This window comes from Pongo pygmaeus, chromosome 3 (genome assembly GCF_028885625.2).
Source record: "Pongo pygmaeus isolate AG05252 chromosome 3, NHGRI_mPonPyg2-v2.0_pri, whole genome shotgun sequence".
NCBI classification, from domain to species: Eukaryota; Metazoa; Chordata; class Mammalia; order Primates; family Hominidae; genus Pongo; species Pongo pygmaeus.
In genome coordinates, this window is record NC_072376.2 from 158,650,352 (window position 1) to 158,670,183 (window position 19,832).

The window sequence follows — 19,832 nt, forward strand, 5'->3', positions numbered from 1 at the left end:
CCAGGTCAGGTGCACACACAACCCCTACGCCAAGCTGGGCCTTACCTAGAGGAGTCTGAAACTCACCACTGTCCTGAGCTACGGCAAAAGAAAAATAATAGTATAATCTTATTTGATCTGCATTATGAACAGGATATAGAGTACAAGCAGTTCCATCACAGAAAAGCAATTTAGACATCAGCAGTCTGTTTCATTTTAAGGACATTTCTGTGACCCACAGCTCAATCTTTCTTTCACTGCTCAGGCAAAGTGCTAAGGGTTTTCCGTGCTCCCGTTATTTTCTTAAAGACACTCTCTCAGGCAAATTAATTCTCTGATATGGCAAAGGAAACAAAACAAAACAAAACAAAGACTCACTGTATAGCCAGAAGGCATTATCAATTTTTTCAAAGTATTCTTCTACTTGGTCATCCTAGAACATAAACTATTACACAGGGGACGGTTAGCACCGCACGGGAAGTGTCTGTACCAGCAAAAGCATCAGAGTTCACTGTGCATTCTCCCCAATGGCTTCAGAGGCTCGGGACTTTGGAGGTCCCTGAGGAAAGGCGAACTGGCAAAGCCACAACTGGCAGGGGCTGCAATGTTCATGGGTGTGACTGGGCTACTGGGAAGGGCAGTGAGCACTGGTCCAACCACAGAAAAACATGGTTCTGGTGTTTCTCTTTTTAAAATGAGAGCACACAAATATTTATAAAGGGACAGTGGGAACAAACCAAATCAAATCCCCAAATAAGCTCTCGCTAAGCATTTTCCATCTACTGGTTTCCTTGAATTATAATCACCCCCTCCCCAATCCCTTCTGCCCTCCCCTCCCCCTCCCCCAAGAGTGAAACGAAATGGAGTTCAACGGTAGATCCTGTTGTTCCCTGACTCTTCTATGTGGGGGAGTTTTTGAGGAGGCAGAGGCCTGGGGGACCCAGCCTGCACTGCCCCCAACACTCCACTCCCAGGGTCTTTTCCATCTCTCCCTTCCTCACCCATCTGGGGGAGTCATGCCACCTCTCTGGCAGGTTGTGCATTTCAATGATGAACATGTTTTAAAACAAAAGGTTTTTTCCCCCTTGTGTTAAGTAAAATGTAATTTTTCACTCAACATGATCGTTTAGCTGAAAATTAGTAATTATGCCTTGAAAACTGTGACTGTGTCTTTCTGTGTCCTCCTACCTGTGCTGCTTTCTCTTTACCAGACCCTAAGTGCCTTGTGAACAGGGACTCTGATTTCACTGCGCAGATGAGGTAGTACTAGGACATACATTTCTTGAGGGTGGAAATGGTGTTTTATTCCTGTGTGCCTGTTAGCACCTATTATCAAGCCAGACACACAGTATGTTTGATATTAGTTGATTGGTCTCACTTGAGACCAAAGGGCCTCTTGAAAATACTGGTTAAAGATGATGCTCGTTGTCTAGATCTTGGGAAGAAGACATCAGTATGTTTGCAGGAGGATCATGAAGCACATGATCGTTGCATGAAAAATTTTGCTTCCTGCCTGTTCAAACTGTCCAATTTTGGAGGGTGGGGTGGTTGTAATGTTTACTTAAAGGATATGTAGCAAGCCATCGGAAAAACAGAGAAGGTGAATCTCAGTCACAGTATGATGTATGCTTGGGGACACTAAGCCCTGAGTCCATTAAAATCTAGTCTCAACAAAACTCAAGCAGTGTAGTCTATTCTTGCATGCTCGGTTGTTCCAACCTGTCTTTTTTCTTGCCCTGAATCCCGGGATATTTGCAAAATGGATTCTCCTACTGACATCTGTTGACACCCTAGGGGGACAGGTCTAATTCAATCCAGCTAAAGGCAGCAGGGGTTCCTGACTAACTCCCCTCATACCAAGCTCCCCTTCTCCATGACTCCCAAAACCTTCACGGGAAGGGACGGGGTAGGGAAGGGGAAAGGGTATTTAATAACAACGCAGTAAAAGGTTCTGTACTTGCTTTCCTTACTTGAGCCCACCGGTGGGGACAGTGTGGCATTTCTTATGCTCCAGCAGCTGTTCAGGGGTCTTCATGAACTTATGGCACACATCACACTCAAACATCCGGGTGATGAGGTGTATCTGCAGATGACGCTCAAACATGTTCTTCGTCTTGCAGACAAAGTTGCAAAAAACACATTCGAACCCTGCAAGGACCGAAGCTGGGTATAGAGGTGCACGGGGCAGCAGGGAGAGGACGGCAGGAGTGGAGCCAAGCTCCCCCCCACTTCCTCCCGCCTCCTCTGACGCCTGACAGCTACAGCCTTCCAGGCACTGTTCCCCATATCTCTGTGCTAAAAGGAGTTAAATGTACAAACATCGGAATCAATGTCGCCCTCCCCATCCTTCCAACCCATACTTGGATTTGAATTAGGCCAAAAGAAATGCAAACTTTAGGTGAGGCCCAGCATACTGCATCCTGGGCCTGTTATTAGTTTTTGACATCGCTCCTGTCCAGGGCTTATTCTCAAGAATGGGTCATCCTGGGTGCGGAGAGTTGAGCAGGCTCACACCCACCTCCTCCTTACCTTTCTCTGGCTTTTCCTCACTGTTCAGTGAGGGCTGGCTCCCAGGCATGACAGAGATGACCAGCAGGTTGTTCCCGCCCTTGTTTTTCTGGGAGCCATCTGAATCATCTTTGCTGTTGGCTGAATCACTCAGAGCTGAGAGGGAGGATGAAGAGGGGCTATTTGATTCGCTGGGGGTCTTCCTGTCTTCCCCTGAAAAATAAGCAAATAACCCATTCTGTTACTGAGATGAAAATCCTCAGAATTATAGCAACTGAGGGTGACGAGTTGAGTCTCATGGATGCATCATCATTCTGGGGGCACAGGCTCATGTCCCCAGCTCCCCCACTGCTGGGGGATCCCAGGTCCTAAGGCACCTACCTCCTCTGTGGTACTGGGGGCCAAGAGCAGGCATTCATTAATTTGACAAGTGTTTACTAAGGTCTTACATGAATTAAAATAAAATGACAGTAATAGCTAAGATGTACTAAACATGTTACCACGTTCCAGGAACTGTATTATACTTTAAATTATCTCATTTTGTTTTTTCAAAAATCCTGTGTGGCACAACTGTTATCAGTCCCATTTTATGATGAGGCAATGGAGTCACAGAAAGGTTAATCTGGCCTAGATCATATGGCTGGGAAGTGGTGGAGAAGAGGTTTGAATTGGTCTGACTCCAGGGTCCATGCTCTTCATCAGTACTCGGGACCCTCTCCCTCAAAGCCAGATACACACAAGTCAGCAGGCCATTAAAATCTAGTGTCAGAAGACTTCTGCTTCTACTCAAGAGAGAGTGTCAGGGACTGGGTTTACCATTACTACTAACAACTGAAAAAAATCAGACAAACTATACCAAATGCTAGTTTTCATATCACTGGATGTTAGGCAATGAAGAAAAGTGGCCCCTGAGAGACAGGAAACAAAAAAGGTGAGCCATGTGACTGATCAGTTTCCTGCCTTGAGACTCTCCAGGCTTCATTGCAGAGAGGAGGAACCAGGTGGAACCTGACAGACTCCCTGAGTGGAGGATACAGAGCTGAGGGTCTGACCAGACTTTGCAAGACAGAGTATCAGAGAGGAAGGGGCAGCACAGAAGAACAACCCCAGAGACACAGAGAGGGTCCCCCTTGAGTATTCAGCAAAGTATGGATCAGAGCATGGGGGTGAAGAAACTACCCATAGTTGGAGGGGGAAAAGCCACCTGAAAAACTTAGAGAACAGACTCCGGCACTCAGAGAGGGCTAGAAATAATGCCTGTTTCCACCAGTCAGATTGGAAAAACATAATTTACAGGGCATTAGGTAGAAAACTAAGAAAGGTCTCTTAGTAGTGGGTTAAACCTAGATAAATCACTGCCTAGTGATCTAGACCCGCCAAAGAATCATGAAAGCAAGACCTCAAAGGAACGAGGTTTCCAGGTAGCTATCTGCATCCTAAAACAAAGGTCAAGAGTATGTATAGGAATATAAAATATTAAGCACCCAACATGGTAAAAATCACAATGTCTGCATCCAAAGGTGATCAGATGTGCAAAAAGATAAACACAATTCGAATTGAGAATAATCAACCAATCAAAGGTGACCCAGAACAGACACAGTTGTTAGACTTCGCAGACAAGGACATTAAAACAGTGGTGACTGTATTTCATATGTTCAAGAAGTTAAGTAGAGACATGGACGATATTAAAAAGATCTAAATAAAATTTCTACCGATGAAAACTGCAGTGTCTGTTACCAGCAGTAATCCCATTAGACATGGCAGAGGAAAAAATGAGTCAACCCGAAGATAATAGCTATAGAAACTATCTGAAATGAAACAGAAAGGAGTCTCCCCAAATGAAAAGAGCATCAGTGAACTGTGGGATGCCTTTGGGAAGCTTAAAATAAGTTTAATTGGAATCTCTGGTTGGGTGGGGAGGGCGGAAATTTGAAATGGCCAAAAATTTTCCAAATTTGAGGAAAATCATAAACCCATAGATCCAAGAAGCTCAATGAACCTCTCAAGCATAAGAAACACGAAGAAACCTATACAAAAAAACATCATGAATTGCTCAAAATCAGTGCTAAAGAACAAAATCCTAAAAGTAGCCAGAGGAAGAAAGATATGTTATGTGCACAGGAACAAAAGCAAGGATGACAGTGGATTTCTCACTGGAAACTATGCAAGTAAGAAGACTGTAAAGCAACATCTTTAAAGTACTGAAAGATACATTGTCAACCTAAAATCTTATACCCAGTGAAAATATATTTCAAAAATGAAGGCAACAAACAAAAGCTCACGTTAAAACAAATGAAAGAATTCATCACCAGCAGACCTGAATTAGAAGAAATGTTCAAAGCCCAGGCAGAAGAAAATGAAACCAGATATAAAACTGATCTACACAAAAGAATGAAGAGGCTGGAAATAATAAATACATGGATAAATTCATAATTTTTAAATTATTGAGATATCTTTAAAAGATAAAAGTAATATTGTTTAAACAAAAATAACAGTGTTTTGTAGGGTTTATAAAACATAAGTAAACATATGACAATAGCATAAAGGCTAGGAGGAGAGAAATGGAAGTCTACTTGCGTGAGGTTCTTATACAACATATGAAGTGGTTTAATCAATCACTTGAAGTTTTACTGTGATAAACTAAAGATGTACTTTTTTTTTGGAGACAAGGTCTCACTCTGTTGCCCAAGCTGGAGTACAGTAACGTGATCCCAGCTCACTGCAACCTCCACCTCCCGGGTTCAAGCAATTTTCCTGCCTCAGCCTCCCAAGTAGCTGGGATTACAGGTGTGTGCCATCATGCCTGGCTCATTTTTGTATTTTCAGAAGAGACAGGGTTTCACCATGTTGGCTAGGCTGGTCTTGAACTCCTGACCTCAAGTGATCTGCCCACTTTGGCCTCCCAAAGTACTGGGATTAAAAGCATGAGCCACTGTACCTGGCCTAAAGATGTACATTATAAACCCCAAGTAACTGGAGAGCTAGACTTTGTTCCTGGTTCAAGAGACTTAAGAATGTTAAGATGTCAATAATCCAAAAAATGATTTACAGATTCAACGTGACCCCATAGTTTTAGGTTGGGGAGAAAATATAGGGAGACTGTTCTTCAGTTCCCTTCAAATCAGTTAATTAAGCAATCTAGTGACTGTAAATGTTAGAACCTAACTTCCTTTATTAGGAGATTAAATTAGCCAGGTGTGGTGGCATATGCCTATAATCCCAGCTACTTGGGAGGCTGAGGCAGGAGAATCGCTTGAAACTGTGGAGGCAGAGGTTGTGGTGAACGGAGATGGTGCCATTTTACTCCAGCCTGGGCAACAGAGCAAGACTCCGTCTCAAAAAAAAATATATATATCTAGATAGATCTATCTAGATCTATCTAGATATCCAGATAGATATATCTAGATCTATATCTAGATAGATCTAGATAGATCTAGATCTATATCTAGATATAGATCTATATATATATGTATACAAAGTTTGGAAATAAACAGAGCTGTAATGGTGGGTTACACTAGAGTGTAAAATTATTGGTGTCGTGTTTGTTTACTTTTATTCCATTTTCAAAATTTTCTAGAGTGACGACATTTTAAAAAGTTTTTAAAAAGAGAAAGGAAGAAATATGTACCCACTTACAATGTTTTCAAATCCTGTTCCTGTCAGAACTGCACTTAGGGTCCAGGGCAGACAACTCTTACTTCAGTTCACAATTTTAAAAATCTTGCTCCTATTAGAACTGCAAGTATGTGACCTCAGTCACTGACCATGAGGAGCAATGGCGTATGACTTTAGACTACAGACTTCTCTCTTGGTACAAGAAAGCTATGTGACAACTAGTACCATTATTGCCAGTTGCTTATCAGTATATATTTAAACCAGCTTAGCTACATTTTCTAGGTAGAACATTTTTAGCGGAGATCCTGAATCTCTGATATTGCAACTCCATCTTCTAATATTCACCTGCTGCAAGTGATTCTCTTAAATTCGTTTTTAGAATGAAAACATATTAATTTCAACTACCATTTCTAAACATAGATTCAAGTACCAGGCAGAAATACCTAAATTAATTAGAAATACCTAAATTAAGGCACCAGGCAGAAATACCTAAATTAATAAATGTATAAAGATACAATGTGCTGTGCCAGCCACTCTGTGATGCAGCCCAGCTTGCTCAATGTGTAATCCCTAGTCCAAACAGCCTCCCCTGTTTCTGTCCTCATCTTGTTTTGCGATGTCTGTGGAAAGAGCCAGGGTGCCCTTGCCAGCCAAGTCCAAGGCTAACTGTGACCCAAGTGGTCATTTACCTTCTTCAGCATCACAAAGATCTTGGTGAAGGACACCTGTGCACAGGTGATGCAACTTCACACATTAGGACAACCAGCTGAAGAGAACTTAGAAAACAAAACAAAACCCCTAAATATTGCACAATTTTAAACAGCACAAATTAGGAAACTGAAACCATAAAAAAAATTACCAATCATCTTGCTTCCTCAATACAGACACTGTTACATTTTAGAGTACTTTTCATTCTTAACAAAGTAAGCACTTCTTCTACTTTTAAATTGTTTCCATTAAGGTTAAGAATAAGGACTCTAGATCCAGGCTGGGTGCTGTGGCTCACGCCTGTAATCCCAGCACTTTGGGAGGCTGAAGTGGGTGAATTGCCTGAGGCCAGGAGTTTGAGACCAGCCTGGCCAAATGGCAAAACCCCATCTCTACTAAAAATACCAAAAAATAAGCTGGGCGTGGTGGCCCATGCCTGTGATCCCAGCTACTCAGGGGGCTGAGACACGAAAATTGCTTGGACTTGAGAGGTGGAGGTTGCAGTGAGCCAAGATCGCGCCACTTCACTCCAGCCTCAGCAACAGAGTGAGACCCTGTCTCAAAATAAATAAATAAATAAATAATAATAATAAAAAATAGATCAGAACATGTGAGTTTGAATCTCACCTCTACCACTTAGTAGCTGTATTATTTTGAACAAGATACTTAACTTTGTGCCTCAGTTATCTCATCTATAAAATGGGGATAATATCAGCACTTACCTCATAAGGTGGTTGTGATAATTAAATAGGTTTTTATATGTAAATCACTAAGAACAATGTCTGGATAATGGTAAGCATTATAGAAAATATTATTATCCTATTATAAAACATATATAATAAAATATAATAATAATGATAACTAGTACTTTGTATTTTCCCACGCTATTTTAGATATTTGTACAGAGTTGGCTCTCAAAAAATTCATGAAAATATTTGCATTGTTTTAAATGATTGTATTATATCCATGGAGGGGATTATTCTACTTAAATAGTTCCTTAAAATTAAATTTAAAGTTAAAATTAATATTTCACTGATTGAATATTTTCCCATGAATAAATTCCCAGAGATGGGATTACTGGGTCACAGGGCATTACATTTTAAGCCTCTTGGTATATATAGCTTAATTAGTTTCCAAGGAGTTTTACCACTCTTTAGGGCAACAGCAATGTGAGTACCAGCATCATCCCAGCAACAGTGAGTATTAATATCAAATGTTCTCCTAACTTAACAGGTGGAATAAGCCTTGAGTTTTAGCTGGACTGTCAGTGAGGCTGTATGTGTTTCCTTATGGTAAGTGGTTAGCTTTTATTTCCTTCATTGTGAATTGACTGCTCATGTCCTCATATCCTTTGCTAATTCTTCAATTAGAGGCCTAAAATTTTTCTTAATAGTTTATAGGAATATTCTATGTAGTAAATATATTAAGCTTTTGTCATTTTTGTAAACACATTTTTACAGATACAGGTTTTGGTTTTGCTTCTCTTTTTCTGTTATTTTGCAAACTGAAGAAATTTTTATGTGTCAAATCTCTCGATTGTTTTCTTTTGTGCTTTATTTTATCACTTAAGCTTTTACAAATCCTTCTCGCTCTGTAAGCTTGATAAATATTCTATTTTCTTCAGGCTTTTCTAGGGCTGATTTGTTAATAGGGATTCTGTAAGTTATCTGGAATTTATTTTGGTGTCAATATGAGGTGAGGTATTGATAGCTGTATTTTCCAAATAGCCATTTCAGATTCCTCAATGCCATTTATTGCAACATTTAGAAATTGCAGCACAATTTGCATTGAAGAAGTCACAAGCACCAGAGGGGATATTTTCCCCTTGTTGATATTCTCTGCAGGGATAAGACGCCAGACAGTGGGAGAAAGAAGGTGAGGAGGGGTCACTATGTGGAAATGCCTAATGAGAGGACAGTCCCTCAGGTATCCCTTTAACATCCCACTCGCAGGCATGCCTGGAGTAACAGCAACCCATAAGAAAATGTGACAAAGCATGGGTTCTGTAGGAGACTAAACAAAATGCATGCTGTTGATTAGAGCTTATGCTGCAGATCACAACTTCACTTAGGTAACAAGATAGCGTGGCAGATTTCCTAAGGTACTGAAATAATAGGTGCCTTTTCCTAAGACAGGAAAATCAAATTAGAGAACAAGGCTCATAGAATTAGAGAATCTTAGGCCTAAGGGCATCTCCTGCGCATGTGAAAATATAGGGAACAGATGGAGGCCCAGAGAAGTTAACTGAGGTCCTACATTCACAATACTACTTATGGTACCATAGGGTCTAGAACCCGGATCGAGAATTCAGTGTGTGTTTTCCTCCATGCCAAGTAACTTCCACATAGATTACAGAAATAAGTCACTAGGACTCTAAGGTTCAAGCAAGGGCCACGTCTGAGTAGTTTTCTTACTTAGCATGCACAAATGTGCACAGATGAGCTTGCACACAAATATATTCATTCACCGAAGGAACATTGATTCCCCACTTGTACTGTGTAGGGCCTGCTCCAGGTGCTGAGATACAGCAGTGACTTAGATAAGCTCCCTGTTCTTGGGAATATATACTGCTATATATGTCATATAACATATATATTGCTTTATATGTCATATAGCATATATATTGCTTTATATCATAACTTTGCAATAATCCAACTTACTAATTTACAGATTTAGACTGATCTATTTTGGGTCAAACTGAAACATCTCAAAACTATACTAAATATAGGAAACCCTTGCTGTGAGACCATTAGCTTATAACAGGGGTCAGCAAACTACAGTCCTTGGGCTCAAATGAGCCTCCTGTTTTTATAAATAAAGTTTTATTGGAACACGGCCATGCCCACTCATTTGCATATTGTCTACGACTACTTTCAAGTTTCAACAGCCGAGTTGAGTAGTAGTGACAGAAACTGTATGACCTGAAAGCCTAAAATATTTACTATTTGCCCCTTTGAAAAAAGCTTGCAGGGCCCTGGCTTATAAAATAGATTTTAACCTTATTCTTAGAGCGGCAGCATTAAAGGCTCCTACTGAATTAAAAAAGAAACTTCTTTAATGCATTTCACTCTTGGGTGACTGTACTAACAAACAAGAATATTCTTTCCTGCTAGACAATGAGCCCTGAACCCTGCTACATCAGAGAGAACAAGATCTTTGCTTCATTCCCTGTGGTAATTACGAGGTATGTGTTTGCACTGGTTAGTTGTGAAGTTTCCACTCATGAAAATTAAATGATGACAAGTCCAGCTTCTTCCTAGCCATATGGTTTCTATGGTTTCTATGGTGGTATGGGTGTGGAGGGGGCTTTGGAGCAGGATGGGAGGGAGGAAGGTTTTCTTCTGGGTTCAGGTATACTTCGGAGTAAAGAGGGTTAGAATGAAGGTTAACAGAAAGGAGAAAAAAAAGACTATCTGAAAAGCCAGTGGTAATGGAAAAGAGTTTGGCCTTTTCCTCCATTAGCCACTCCAGAAATGCTGAATTTAATTTGTCTTCAACATGGGTTTCCCAGCTCACCTGCTGCCCACAGGCTAATGTGGTTACAGTCAGACAACTGACTGTAAAAATGGCACCTTCTCACTCGGCATAACGGCTCTCTGCAGACCTCCAAGTCATAGCTGCTCAATTTACAGACAAAAACAAGCTTTTATTACTGTTGGCACCACTGAGCCAAAGTGGCCAGAGAAACACAGAGATCCTCCTCTGCCGTGTACATCGTCAGCACAACTGTCAGGGAAATTCCCCTTCCCGAATCCTTCAAGTGCTGATGATGTGAGGGGCTGACCCAACACCCAGGGCTGGCAATCAGCAACATCAGCTCCTAATTTGTAAGCCCTGCAAATGCAGACGGAGCTCCTCCTCATTCTCACTTAATGACTCCTTGCTGGTATCATTTGTAACCATCACTTGTGAGACTATAATTGCATGGTGAAGTCAGAATGTTAACATCAATAAATGGAAGAAGTTAACCAGAATGGCAAGAAGCTTAAATAGCAGGCGAGCACTGGTGAAGCCTTGGCCATGGCCTAGACAGTGATGGGTTTGTTTCAGGAGAATCTGGTTTTCTTTGGCCGCGAACACACATGCCATGCGTCATTAAGGAGAGCGTCAGGGCTGCAGTTTCACTGGAGAGGAACAGAGCCTATAGAAGTAGGTGTGCAGTGCCCTGGCACGGGAAAACAGAAAGGTTCAAAGCTCTGCCAAGTGTTTCTCCGGGCTGTCAAAACAGCAATGATACAGACAGCAAGCTCTGGAATGAAAACTGTTCTGGGCTGAGTTTCAGTAGTCACTGAAACTAGTGACTACTGAACTAGTGACTGAAACTAGTGACTACAGCAACCCCTAGTTGCTGACCTTGGATGGAATACCCCACCTCTGTTAAGCCTGTTTCTTCACCTGTACTGTACAGTGTGATAACAATAGTATTCACTTAGAGGGTTGCTATGGGGCTTAAATGAGAGCCAGTGTGCAAAGGCGTAAGACTGGGGCATTGAAAGACTGTCACATATGGTGATGAGGAAGAGGATCAGGATGAGCAATAAGCAAAGAGCTCGGCACCTCTCAACCACATCTGAACTTGGGAGTCTTTCAGAGCAGTGAGGCACAAGGCATGCCAGGAAACAGTATTATGACTACAGGGAAATGTGGCTCTCATGCCTTGGGAAAGTCCTTCCTTCCATGGAAGGAAAGGGCAATGTCTCAGGGTGGTGGGGATGCTTCAGCCAGGTGGCAGGTGCTCTGGGGTGCAGGGCATGGAGAAGGAGTGTGAGAAGGACAGACAGGAATGGTCACCTGTGTGCTTGGTGCCAATGTGAGTCTTTATCTCTGCTTCCTCCATGGTGACGAAGTCGCAGGCAGTGCAGCAGATCGAAAACATCCACTGCTCCTTGTCCACGTGGAGTGACATGTGGCTGACAAACTGGACATTGAGCTCGGTCTCAAATCCACACACGTGACAACTACATGAAAGGGTAAAAGAAAAGAGGGGGAGAGAAAAGGGTGACACATACTTCTAAATGTGGGCTGTCCATTTATACACAGTACACTCAAGAAAACTGGAATTTGAAACACATTTGTCTCTTCACCAAAAGGTTTTGCATTAGAAAATTCTTCTGCTTTCTGGGATGCTTCTAAAATAGTCACTGTGCCAAAGAGACTAAGGGCCAGCATCATGTAACAATCACATATGTGTTATAATGATGCTAAATAATCATAAAGTTAATTTAAAACTATGGACTCCAGATGCTGCACATCACCTAATTGATTTCCTTTGGGCAAAGAGACATGGGGTAGCGTTGCCAAGGTATTTAGTGGTGCTGGTCCACTGATAAACTCGGAGAGCACCTCATAGCCCAGGAGCTTCTCTCTGGCTCTGGAAACCTTCCCTAGCAGCAATGAAAGCACATACAGTTTGTTGTATGGCACTCCAAGCAAGAGGCTACTCTATCTGGGACAACTTCTGATAGAAGCCACCCATCGCTAGAGACATTTCCTGCAAAAGCAAGTTTCCACCAATCAGTATGGCATCTTTCTAGGACAAGATTTGACAGACAGCCAGAAACTTGGGGGTTTTATGGCAATCAAACCAATATTGATTCATGATTGAATACAGAAATGAAACATAAAATCCACTTACTAAAGTGTGATACAACCATGGGGAAATACATAACGCCTTCTGGGCTAGTTCTCTGGGGTTCTCAGATTTATATTTCCTCAGCTTTTTTTTTTAAACAATTCTTAGGGAGCAGCAACACACTCAGTTACAAAGGTTGGAGCTTCTGAGCTGAACAGACCTAAAAATTCATCATCCCCAGAGCCCGTCACTGTCTGGAGCTCCACCCCAGAGAGCCACCTCTAAGACCATTTCTCTTTCAATTAATACTACCAGGGGCACCCAAGCCAAGGGAGGAGTCTGTGCAACTGCAGGGCTCAATCTAAGCAAAGAAATTACTCAAATAAAGGCCAGGCTATGACTGAGAAAAGGGGCCTCATGATGTATGCCCACAGCAGACAGGTAGGAAGTGTTGAAGCCAAGAGTCTGAGAAAGGCGGACTAGCATGTTCCATCTGCAACTCACCTGTAATAATAAGGATGTTTCTTCCCGTCACTGCCTTCAGAGGTGACGGCGCTGACAATGTCCTCGGTGTCTGTACTCACCAGCTTCACGGAATGGACGGTCAAGTGCTGGTTCAGATTTGCACGGCACTTAGCAGCATAGGGGCACAAATGGCATTTGTATTTTCTTTCCTCTGGGGGAGAAGGAACAGGAAAAAGTCCAAATCGCTTTCAAAAAAGGAAGTCCCAACACCTTGCAAGAATCAGTTAAAGGTATCAAGGAAAGAATGGTTCAAGTCACATTTCAGATGGAGACAATGGTAATGCCTTGGAATTGTAAGTATCTAAAAGTCTTTACCCAGCGGGTCACTCCTGTATTGGCACTTCTAAACATAAAAGAAAATCTCCGGCTGGGCACTGTGACTCACACCTGTAATTCTAGCAGTTTGGGAGGCTAAGGCAGAAAGATCACTTAAGGACAGGAGCTCGAGACCAGCCTGGGCATCACAGCGAGACTCTGTCTCTACAAAAATTTTTTAAAAAATTAGTCAGGCATGGTGGCACGTGCCTGTAGTCCCAGCTACTTGGGAGGAGGAGGTGGGAGGATTGCTTGAGCCCAGGAGGTCAGGGTTACAGTGAACCACGATCACATCACTGCACTCCAACCTGGGTGACGGAGGTAAACCTTGTTTCTAAAAAAAAAGAAAAAAAAAAGTCCCAGGGCAACCAGAATAGATAACCTGCTTTTGTTTTCTGGACACCCACAGCCCATTTTCCTGATAAGGTAAGCCCCATACAGGACAAAAGAATATTCTGTGAGTGAGCAAGTGTGTGTGTGTGTGTGTGTGTGTATACCCCAAGTGTCAGTCGTGGGTGAGTGCTGAGCAGGGGAGGGGGAATGAAACACAGCATTTGCAGGACTGCAGCGTAAAAGAGGCCTCATCATTTTCCCTAAGCTCCTGGCCTGGGTCGGCCAAGAAATAAAAAAACTAATGAAATTAAGGGGAAAAAATGCTGTGTGAAATAATTTAATTGGAAATTTCATTTTACATAAATAAAATAAAGACTTTCAATTAATTTCTTAATGGAAACCCTCTCATAAAACTGACAAATGTTTCAGGATCGTTTCCAGAGTGGCATTCTGAATTCGTTTGATTAATCAAGCAAATTAAAGTAAAAGGAGCAGGCTTTGCTTTCATCACACAGATAAAGGTAATAGCAGAAGATGAAGGAAAGAACAACTCCGGTGTTCTATACTTAATGCTTACTTGGTATTACTGTGCCTGGCTTAAAGGAAATACCTGTCTTCTTTAGTTCACAGAGAAGAACATGGGAAAAAGTTCTTCTCTACAAAATATGAGACCATTATTATTATAGGTGGTCCCCAACATCTTGAAGGGCTTGCATCTGGGCTCAGAAGGGTCAGGGGAGGAGCCCCACCATCCAGATAAAATGTGTCCTTTCTTTAGAAGTTTTGCGTTTGTATGAATAAGTGAGGTTGTTAAGTTTTGTTATTAAGGTTATGCATCCTCCATAAAGTGAAACTGTGGAGCTTTTTAAATCTTTTTCTATCATTTGGAAAGGTTTAATAACGTTGGAATTTCCTCTTCTCAAAAGGTTAGAAAGAACTCACCAGGGAAAATTTCTGGACCTGATGCCTTTATTAACGGTATGTCCTTCATAATTTTTCCAAATTTCCCTTTGGGAACTGACTGATTCAAGTTCCCTCCCCACTTTGGGTCAATTTTAGTCATTCTGTTTAAATGATCTATGTCATCTAAGTGTTCAGCTTTTTTTCTTAGAGCTTCATTATTCTCCAATAATTCTTTAACACCTTCCACACTGATGATTAGGCTTCCTTTTCCATTCCTAACTTTGAGTATTTTTGCTTCATTTTCTTAATCAGGCTTAACAGGATTTATCTATTTTATGGCCATCTTCTTTCTAGACTTTGTTGTTTTATCAATTCCTTAAGATGACCGTTAAGTTCCTTTATTTTTGTCTTTCTCTAATTAAAATGTTTACCTCTATAAATTTTCCTCTAACTACAGCTCTTGCTGTTTGCTCCAGGTTTACGTATGAAGTGTTCTCTGTTTCATTCCTTTTAGATGTCTGTTATTTGAATTTTTATTTTCTCCCTTTTTCTTTGGTCCAATTAGGCAGGACATTTTATTGACCCTTACTTATTTAAAATTTCATTTAAGTATGCTCAGAGAATGTGACCTTATAAAACTCCACTTTTTTGAACATGTTAAAGTTTTCCTAAATTTTGTCTTTAGTTGAATTTAAAATTAAAAATATTTAAAATATAAAAAGAAAAGACACCAGTCTGGGCAGCATGGTGAAACCCCATTTCTACAAAAAACTTTTTGTTTTTTTTGAGACTGAATTTTGCTCTTGTCACTCAGGCTGGAGTGCAGTGGCGCAATCTTGGCTCACTGCAAGTTCCACCTCCTGGGTTCAAGCAATTCTCCTGCCTCAGCCTCCTGAGTAGCTGGGATTACAAGCATGTGCCACCACGCCCGGCTAATTTTTGTATTTTTAGTAGAGGTGGGGTTTCACCACTTTGGCCAGGCTGGTCTCGAACTCCTGACCTCAGGTGATCCACCTGCCTTGGCCTCCCAAGGTGCTGGGATTATAGGCGTGAGCTACCGTGCCCGGCAACAAAAACCTTTTTTTTAAAAAAATTAGCTGGGCATAGTGGCAGCGTGCACCTGTAGTCCCAGCTACTCAGAAAGCTGAGATGGAAGGATCACTTGAACCCGGGAGGCAGAGGTTGCAGTGAGCCGGGATGCAGCCACTGCACTCCAGTCTGGGTGACAGAGTGAGACCCTGTCTTGCGGGGAAAAAAAAGACAAAATTAGTCTTGTTCTATTAATACTTCCTGTCTTGCTTTTTAAATTTTGTGTGTTGTACGAAACCTTTATTTTGAACTTTTCTTTATCATTTTGTTTTTGTGTTCCCTGTAAATAAGATATATCTGGATTATTTAAAAACCTGATTTCAATGTAAAAATGGAAATGTTTGATTTTATTATTTCCATCTTGCTTTATGTTTACTACTGATTTTACCATATGTCTTTTTATCTTCAATTATTTTTGCTGTGTGGACTAAGTTACTATTTATTGCTCCTTGTTAACTTGGTTTCCTTCCCTTTCCCAACTCTCAGAACCAACCATATTTCTCCACAATTATACGTAAATAAAGGCAGAAGCTGTTTCTCCACCAAGGTGCCTTTTCCCCGGCTGCTCCCACCCACCACAATAAGATAAAACCAGTAAGATGGAGTGTGTCCCCCTGTCCTGCACTTTCAAGATGAGCTCAATACATTTTTTTAACAGAGTTTAGGAATTTTACCTGAATAAACCTAAATTGTGTATATTTTCTCATCGGTCCTACTTGGAACTCAATGAACCCTTTCAATACAAATAACAAAGCCTTTCCAAGGTCTTCTTTAAATATGCCAGAGAAAATGGCTTGAAAAGGTCAGCCATTCCCAGCACTTCCTGTAATGCCTCTCTTAGAGAAACTCAGCTTCTGGAGAGTAAAGAAGTTGGTGATGGAGCATAGTGGGCTGACAGCCCAGGCCCTACTCACTCACCTGTGTGCAGCGAGAGGTGTCGGGACAATGTCTGCTGTCGGCCAAACACTTTCCCACACACGTCACAAGGAAAAAGCTGGTCATTGAATTTCCAGGATGGTAATCCATTTCCTGCCTCTAGGACTATCTTTTCTGTTTCTGGGTCAAAAGAACAAAGCATCATGAGAAATAAGGCAACAAGAATACATTTTCTGTTAGTCAACATTCAGGATTTCAGCAGAGCCTTCTCTCTGAAGAATGTGGCTAGTAATTGCAAATGAGTCTCCATAACTGGTTTTCCTGCTCATTTCCTGTCTCTAAGAAGGCCGTTCTTGAAAGCTGCGGTGGCAAGTGGATTCCGACCCCTGTCAATTCTTCAGTATTTTCTCTCTTTCATCACTAAAGACCAGCCAACTAACCCTCTAGTCAGTTGATAGCACTGTGCCCAGTATACAGCAGATACTCAATACTTGTTGAATGAGTTGCCTGAGTTGCACATTAAAATTCCAGAAATGTAGGCTCTTGCCACAAGGCAGTAAATAAAAAATTGTAGGCTAGGCTTGGTCACTCACACCTGTAATCCCAGCACTTTGGGAGGCCGAGGCGAGTAGATCACTTGAGCTCAGAAGTTCAAGACCAGCCTGGCCAACATGGTGAAACCTTGTATCTACTAAAAATACAAAGATTAGCTGGGCATGGTGGCGGGTATCTGTAATCCCAGCTACTTCAGAGGCTGAGGCACGAGAATCGCTTGAAGCTGGGAGGCGGAGGTTGCAGTGAGCTGAGATCACGCCACTGCACTCCAGCCTGGGTGACAGAGTGAGACGCTGTCTCAAAAACAAAACAAAACAAAACAAAAAAGAATTGTAAATCTCAGACTCTGGTGTGAAAATAAATGGTTCTATCCCTTGAAAGGAAATATGCTTTCATTCTCTTTAAGAAGAAAGCTTTGCTCTTCATTCCAGTTTGTGCAAAATCCTTAATGAGGAATTTGTGCTAAGTAGAATCAGTGACAACTACCGCACACTGTGCCACAGAAAATTCCCTAATGCAAGAATGAACCAGAATTTCCCCCAAAGGTCTCATATTTGGGAAAACAGTGAGTGCCACAAGTTATCTACCCATAACTCATAACCATGAATGAAATAAAGGGACTTTAATACATTCTCTAATCGTCTTAAAGAGTTTTTATTTTCTTATTCTTATCCCTAGGATTACCTTTAATTTTCTAATCCATGTTTCTTCTTGTGGAACTGTACCAGATTATACAAACATTCCTTCTATGATAATGTCATAAAATAGGTGACAGAGAACACCAGAAAGAGAGAAGGAGAAACTTCTAAAAGGACATTTGAATGGGCCACTGATAGGCCTTTCACCTCACTTTGAAGACCAAGACAAAAGATACACTAAGTTAACATCTTGTCTTTTACCTCAGTAAATCATTGCAAATCTCCTTAAAGCCCAGTACTGCATTATAGAACTGGACACCATGTGGTGATAACTGAATGGTGGTAAGAACTTCTCCTAATCCACGCAGATGAAAATGCTCATGCTGGGCGCGGTGGCTCAAGCCTGTAATCCCAGCACTTTGAGAGGCCGAGGTGGGCGGATCACAAGGTCAGGAGATCAAGACCATCCTGGCTAACACAGTGAAACCCCGTCTCTACTAAAAATACAAAAATTTAGCCGGGCGTGGTGGCGGGCGCCTGAAATCCCAGCTACTCAGGAGGCTGAGGCAGGAGAATGGCATGAACCCGGGAGGCGGAGGTTGCAGTGAGCCGAGATTGTGCCACTGCACTCCAGCCTGGGCAACAGAGCAAGACACTGTCTCAAAAAAAAAAAAAAAAATGCTCACAACACGGGTCAGAGATAACATCAGAAGAAAAAACTTTATTTCACACAATTTGTTTAAAACTGCTTCCCAAATACAGGCTTCCACCTGTATGTGGATAAATCAATGGGATCAATTTTCATTGGAATGATTTGCCAGATAGGGTAATCTAAGGGAAGAAGAAACAAATATGAATGTATGTCTGGAAAGGGGAGGAGGGGAAATGATGGTGAAATTGCAATAATGTTCGCGGTGAGGCACCTGCCAGCAATCCCAACACTGATAAAGCACATGAACTGATTTATCTGTGTTTGTTAAAACATAGCACTTGGGACCTCAGGGAGAAGGGTTGCTCTTATTAAAGTAGAAATGTGTGACTAAAAACCTCTAAAGGGGAAGAGGGCAGAAATGTGGGTGAAGGGAAGTAAAAAAAAAGAGAGTTGAACTTCTGAGGACAAGAACTACTCTTAGACGGCTGTCCTTGAGTCCACGCAGTGGGCATTTCAGCTGTGCAGTGAATTTCAGTATATCAGTAGCTCCTTTTAAGTGTATAATCAAAACAGTGCTTCAAAGAACAATAACGGTAATAATTATGAGGAGAGGTCAAGAGGGTACAGGGTCTCTTAATACATTCACAACAAGAATGAATGAATTGGGTCAAATACCAAACAAGTAGATGCAATTAAAAATAGATAAGCATCTTAATAATTCCTTCAAGCATCAGTCACGTACTCGAGAAGCTGAAGCATCATGAACTGTCTGATTCCGTCCACTGGTCTTAGAAAATGATGAAAGCTACAGAGGCTGTGCTGCAGCTGAGTGGGAAGAATCCCTGGAGCCGCAGTGAGGCAGGCAGTTGTCACGGGGCACCCATGACTGCTCAGCCACAGCCCCGTGCCCAACTCCAAGCCTCGTCTAGGGATCGCTGCTCTCCCCACCTCATGTTTGCATTTGCTACAGCAATCCATTTTCATTTTGCACACAGGAACAAGGCAACCACAGGCCATTTGGAACCTTATTCCAGAACATGACCTCGAAATCACAGCTGGGTGGGGCCTGGCGGGAGAGGCAGTTGGGGGAGGAGTATTACTGTGGCAACAGAAGACCTGAAGCAAAGGCCTGTTCCTTTTTCCAGGAGCTGAGATGAAGCTGAAATGGGGCTCGGCAAATGCCACACTCTCCCGCATCTCCTGTGAATGATGCCACCCAAGTGCCATGTGAGAAACTTTGGAATCTTTTTTGATTTCTCCCCCGACTCTCTTTCAACACATCTGATCAGTCATCAGAAGCTGTTGATCTTATGCAGATCTTTCTAGACCTCACTGCCTTAATTGTGTCATCATCTTTCACCAACATTGTGGCGAAAGCCTCCAAAACAGGTTCTCTGCTACCAGACACCTTCCAACAGCCCTCCCTCACCTCACAGATTCCATATTGATCTTTCCGAGGCACAAATCTCATCATGTCTTGTTCTGTATGCCAACGGCTCCTCAAGGCCAAACTTCTGGCTTCTGAGTCCTTCATGGCCTGGCTCTGGCCACCTCCCACCACCCG

At 42.0% G+C, this 19,832-nt stretch overlaps 2 protein-coding genes across 13 annotated transcripts in view; one reads left to right on the top strand and one right to left on the bottom strand.

The window, feature by feature from the left end:
• Positions 1-9,986, top strand: part of C3H4orf51 (chromosome 3 C4orf51 homolog) — a 93,139-nt gene extending 83,153 nt beyond the window's left edge. The window contains exons 7-8 of the mRNA XM_054484731.2: positions 8,044-8,102; positions 9,924-9,986. The gene's annotated coding sequence lies outside the window, so the exon portion shown is untranslated. The remainder of the gene's footprint in view (positions 1-8,043; positions 8,103-9,923) is intronic.
• ZNF827 (zinc finger protein 827) overlaps positions 1-19,832 on the bottom strand; it is a 175,127-nt gene that overhangs the window by 5,416 nt on the left and 149,879 nt on the right. For 3 of the 12 annotated variants that reach the window (XM_054484725.2, XM_063664151.1, XM_063664152.1), the window contains 5 exons: positions 16,466-16,603; positions 12,887-13,058; positions 11,602-11,768; positions 2,509-2,700; positions 1,950-2,127 (listed from right to left, as the gene is read on the bottom strand). In XM_054484725.2, coding sequence (XP_054340700.1) covers positions 1,950-2,127; positions 2,509-2,700; positions 11,602-11,768; positions 12,887-13,058; positions 16,466-16,603 — 847 coding nt within the window. Of the gene's footprint in view, positions 1-45; positions 79-357; positions 425-1,936; positions 2,128-2,508; positions 2,701-11,601; positions 11,769-12,886; positions 13,059-16,465; positions 16,604-19,832 lie in introns of those variants that run through there. The other 9 variants (XM_063664154.1, XR_010126149.1, XM_063664153.1 and 6 more) reach the window with 9 other exon arrangements.